The 5,307-nt window shown below is 39.7% G+C and overlaps 1 protein-coding gene across 1 annotated transcript in view; it reads right to left on the bottom strand.

Moving 5' to 3' along the window:
• The window catches only part of LOC101567743 (zinc finger protein 709-like), a 29,859-nt gene extending 24,764 nt beyond the window's left edge, over positions 1-5,095 (bottom strand). Inside the window, exon 1 of the mRNA XM_023706413.1 lies at positions 4,976-5,095. Coding sequence (XP_023562181.1) covers positions 4,976-5,029 — 54 coding nt within the window. The 5' untranslated portion in view covers positions 5,030-5,095. The remainder of the gene's footprint in view (positions 1-4,975) is intronic.
• Positions 5,096-5,307: the final 212 nt, after the last annotated feature.

Here is a 5,307-nt window from a genome sequence, read left to right as displayed (position 1 = left end):
AAATGTTAAAAAAAAAAAAAAAAAAAGCAATTTTGCTTCTGGTTATCCAGTGTGTTGAAAAACTGAGTGTCCACACTGGATCTGTGAAAATGAAACTGACAGCGAGCTAAAGACAAAGAGCTAATTAAATTTCTGCAGAATAAACCCTTCTTCAGAAACCTTTACACTATGTTTTAACCATAATTTTAGAGTTGATTAGTACTCAGTCAGATGCATAAAGACTTTGAAATCTCCAGATACAGTATACAAGGTCCACACTGTTCTTCCTCCGCACAATGAAATATGTATAAAAGTTAACAGCTGTCCTGAGTTGCAAGACTCATTCCAGACATTAGAACAAAAGAACAGGAGGGTGGACTATGAGAATGTCTCTCTGGCTACACTGGGTAAAAAAAGGTAAGTCTGGAACACAAATTTGAGTAGCCTAAGATCTAAAAGAATTCTAGTAGAACTGCAAAAGCATACTTGTGTATTCAGACTTTAACTATGAAACAGTACCAGAATTCAATGGAATTATCAGAGACACACTTTCTGTCTCCAGAACTGAAGGTTTTGCTGTAGGCACAGAAACTACCCTATATATTTGCTGGAGGTATGGTTAATAAAATCACTTGTATTTATCTCTCCTTGTGTGCAACCATTTACCCTGTTTATGTTTGCTTCAAAATTAGTCCAAATCTGGCAGCTCACCAGAGTTCAACCTAAGCACACCGCAATTCTACAACTTTTCTGGGTCTTCCTCAAATCCTGTGTTTCTCAGACCATGTTCTTTAATCAGCCACAACAAACTTCATACAATCAGGTATCAGACAATGAAGTCATACTTAACCTCATTACTGCAGACAGCTGCCAAATTTTTCACATTTATGTAAGCTGATGGACACTTTGTTTACTGTGCACCAATAACACTTGTAGGTATAGAATCAAATGAGTTCACAAAGATTACCTGCAAGGATATGTAGTTGTTAACAACACCACACCCAAACAAATTATCCCTGACTTTTTGGACACGATCACAAAGTGCAATATTCAAATTTCATCTGTGTATATTAAAAAATATTTAGTCATCATATTGAACTTTCTTTTTTTAAATTTTATTTTATTTATTTATTTTTTTTTTGGCGGAACCACAGATTGAATTCAGGCCCTTGCGCCTGCCAGGGAAGTGCTTATTGTACTGAGCCATCTCCCCAGCCCCCCTTTCATGTCTTCTAAGCTCTTGACTTTGCTCATCACTTTCTTTTCCAGAATTCCTAAGCCAGCCCATGATGACATGACTTTTTGGACACAGCATTTGGTGAGTACACCATAATTCAGTCTTCCTGAACAATAGAAATAATAGACACAGACAGCCAATAAGAATATAGGATAAATTAAGGAACTAAAATGACCCCGTGGAGTGTGCAGCCCACCACAGGAAACCAGTTCTCCATCTGAAGACACAAATGTCTTTTGTTTCATTTTAGCTGTGTCAAATGAGAACACAACAATTTTTTTTTTCTATCAGATGATTCTCCAGGAACTACTACTATATCAAACAGAAGTGGAACTCATGGGATCATTACGAAGATAAAATAATGTAGAGCTCAATATGTCTTGCACTTAGGAAATGCACACTTCCTAAATGTATGATAATAGAGCACAGACACAGTCTTCAATGGTAAAGTGCTTGCGGACTGAGTAATTTCAGTGAAGAAAGGATGATGATCAAGGTTAAAGCAGTCAGAAGGGTTCCCATAATCAGGAAGAAGTAAACTAGAAATGGAAATGTTTTCAATTCAATCTTGAAGATAGTTGGTGGCTAATGCTCTAACTACTCAGCCCTGTATCTTTTCATTGGTAATTTCCATCCCATCCCCTTTTTCTGGTGCTTTAATCCAAACAATGTAGCCAGAGTGTGACAGCTCTTCATAATGACAATAAAATGAAAACAAAGCAAAGAAAAAAAATCCCAGAATATTTCCCCTTTTCTAAGCAGTTATAATGCAGAAATATTTGTTATAGTTATTATACAGTAAAAAGTGAGTAATAATTATACTGGTATTAACATTTATTATACTGTTATTAGAAAAAAATTGCTCAGGAAAAAGTGACTAATACAGTAGTCAAAAAGAAACAACATGGTAAGGGTCATGTTCTACAGAGAGCCACATGAAGAGTTGAAGGAATGATTCTACAGATGCTACTTAAGTTTGAAAGGGAAAACATCTTCACTAATCCAAACATAAGTAAAGATAAAATGTGCTGAAAAGGCACAGAATATAAACAAACATCATAGTTAAGATGTAGATCCTTGGGGGCCAGGGAGATGGCTCAGTAGGATAAGCGCTTGACTGGCAAACACAAGGATCTGAGTTCAATCCCCGGTTCTGAAAAAAAAAAAAAAAAAAAAGATGTAGATCCTTTAAACTTGATTAACAGGGCCAGGGAGATAGCTCAGTAGAAGAAGTGCTTGCCTGGCAAGAGCAAGGGCCTGAGTTCAATCCTCCGTTCCACCAAAAAAAATAATAAAAAATAATAAATAAATAAATAACCTTGATTAATGACTATGCCTTGATGTGCTTCAGGGGAAATTTATGTAACACAAAGCAAAATTTATAATAAAACACTAAATGTTTCATGCATGTTTTTGAAGAGAGTACACTGTAAACAACTAGATGTTCACACTTGCTGTCCTGTTTCTGAACAGTGACATTATTGTTATTCACTGCCATGAGGAGGTATTGTACAATGTAGCACTAGTATGAAAAATGAGTATATCAAAATTGAAAGTTAAGATTTGCACTAAATAATTTTGCATTTTCTCTTCATTATTAGAGACTTAACTCAGGGCCTCATGCACATTAGACAGATTACTCTAGCATAGCAGTACACTCCAAAATATTCCATATTGAAAAAGTGTCTTGCTCAGGTATCCTGCCTGGCCTTGCTCATTTCATACTCTTGTCAAGTTTTCTAAGTGGCTGGTGTTAAAGATGTGCACCACCAGGCCTCAGTGATGTTTATTTTACCCAAGCACTGAAATCTTGGTAAATCATGGTGAGTGATGCATCCCAATGTTAAACTATCAAGGTGGCACATGGCTGTATTCCCAACAATCAAGAAGTGTAAACTGTAAAATTTTCTCCCAAGCCTGGGCAACTTAATAAGATATGGACACAAGAAGTAAAAAACAAACAATAAACTTGGGGGGTTTTAGCTAGAGTAAAATTCCTGAGTCCACTCCCTGTACAATGAAAAAGATCAAACACACCTTAAAATCTTTTGTATACAACAGAAAACCCTTCCTACGGTACATACTACTGCCTCTTCAGTGATGATGCTGACCCTACTTATACACCTACAATAAGGCCAGTTTCCTAATTTCTAATTTTGCTTCAAAAATGATTACCTAAGCTGACAAGTAGCCGCAGAAGAAATATTTATCTATTACTAAGTTCTCTTTTCTTTAGGTCTGTGACTTTTGACCTAATCTCAGACCAAGCCAGCAGAGAATCTTTCCTTTATTTCCATACTAGAAACCTGACTTCTGTACATACAAACTGCTATAATTGTTGATATTTGCTACCCTCCCAAATCCCCTGCTCTCCTATTTGTTTCATTCCCATTTACTCTTTTTTTTTTTTTTTTTTTTTTTTTCAAAATTTATTTATTTGTGTGTGTGTGTGGCCAGCTCAGTCCACCAGGGGGCGGACTGGCTGGCATGTGGTGCTGGGGGATCGAACCGTGGTCCCTGTGCTTTGCCAAGCTTGTTCCAAGTAGGTGCCTTAGACCACTGAGCCATCTCACCAGCCCTCCCATTTACTCTTGCCTATTCAAAAATCCCTTTTATTCTATTCACTCAAATACCCAATGTACTTATCTATGGGAATCTATACCTACTTCAGAGGTTTCACTTGCAGTTCAGACTGGACTTGACATCACTTTTTATCCCTGCATACTGAGGACACAGGTTAAGAACCTGAGTTCAGGGGCCGGGGAGATGGCTCAGTGCAATAAGCGCTTCCAGGGCAAGTGGAAGGGCCTGAGTTCAATCCCCGGTTCCACCAAAAAAAAAAGAACCTGAGTTCCAAGCAGTTGTTTTCAATCCAGAGGCATCCGGGATGGATCCCCACAAAACTACTGAGTAGTTACTATATTCTGCCTCTTTGTAATTAGCTCTGCACCAAGTGCCTATGGGGTCACTCACTAGGGACACCTCCAAAAATCACGGAGCTATTCTAAATATTCCCAATCCTATCCGTCCTAACATCCTTCCTTTGGTTGATGGTATCGTGTTGTGAGACCACAGGCTCTGTTCATGCAGTTAACACAACTGCAAGTAGCTGTTTCATGTAAAAAGTTAAAATGATGGGGGCCGGGGAGATGGCTCAGTAGGAAAAGCGCTTGACTGGCAAACACAAGGATCTGAGTTCAATCCCCGGTTCCGCCAAAAAAAAAAAAAAGTTAAAGTGATGATTAAAAAAAATAAATAAAGTGATAATTTTTCATTGCTGAGTAGGAAAGCTAAGGATATCCTGAAGCTCCCGATCTCTGTAGACTGGTGGAGATACCGCAGTGCCTGGGAACAACCACGAAGGTAGGTACTCTAGGTGGCCAGGTGTGGAGGTGCACGCCTGTATCCCAGCGTTTGGGAAGCGGAGTTAGAACGGTTGCCGCGAGTTCTGATACACAAGGACTGCTGTGAGTTCATGGGCTACACAGTGAGCTCAGGACCAGCCTTAATTACATAGCAAGAACCTGTAATAGCACTGTCACAATATGGTGTTTGTATGCTGGGGACACAGAACTGTCCCTCCCTCCCTCCCTGAACAAAGGGGAAAGTTTTACGGATGTTGATACAGCACCAAAGACTAAAAAGACTTCGGTATCTGGAGCTAAGCAGGGAAGCTGTAGATTGCCACAGCTGTTCCCGATCACTTCCATAGAACACAACAGTTCCCATCCCATCCGAGCTTCCGTCCCACAACGTTACCATTGCGTGGATTGAGGGTCTCCCAGGATCCTTTGAATGTAGCTGAGAGCCCATAGAAATTACAGAAAAGGGCGATCTAGTCAGGAGGGAATTTTCAGCACTGCACGCACGGTACTCAGTGCGGCACCATGACACAGGAAGCGCCCTCCTCCCTCCTCCCTGATTGGGTAGTTCACACAGTCGCTGATTGGCTCCTGCTCCGCTGCCAGCCAGTTTGGGTTGAATGTAGAGAAACAAAATTCTAAGAGCTGGGGTGGACTGAGAGTTTATAGCCCAGGAAATACTGAACCAGTCCCTTTCCTTAAATGCCAATCTCAACTATCCAGAGGAAT

This window comes from Octodon degus, unplaced genomic scaffold (assembly GCF_000260255.1).
Source record: "Octodon degus isolate 3935 unplaced genomic scaffold, OctDeg1.0 scaffold00255, whole genome shotgun sequence".
Classification (NCBI taxonomy): Eukaryota; Metazoa; Chordata; class Mammalia; order Rodentia; family Octodontidae; genus Octodon; species Octodon degus.
This window is presented reverse-complemented; position numbering and strand designations above follow the sequence as displayed.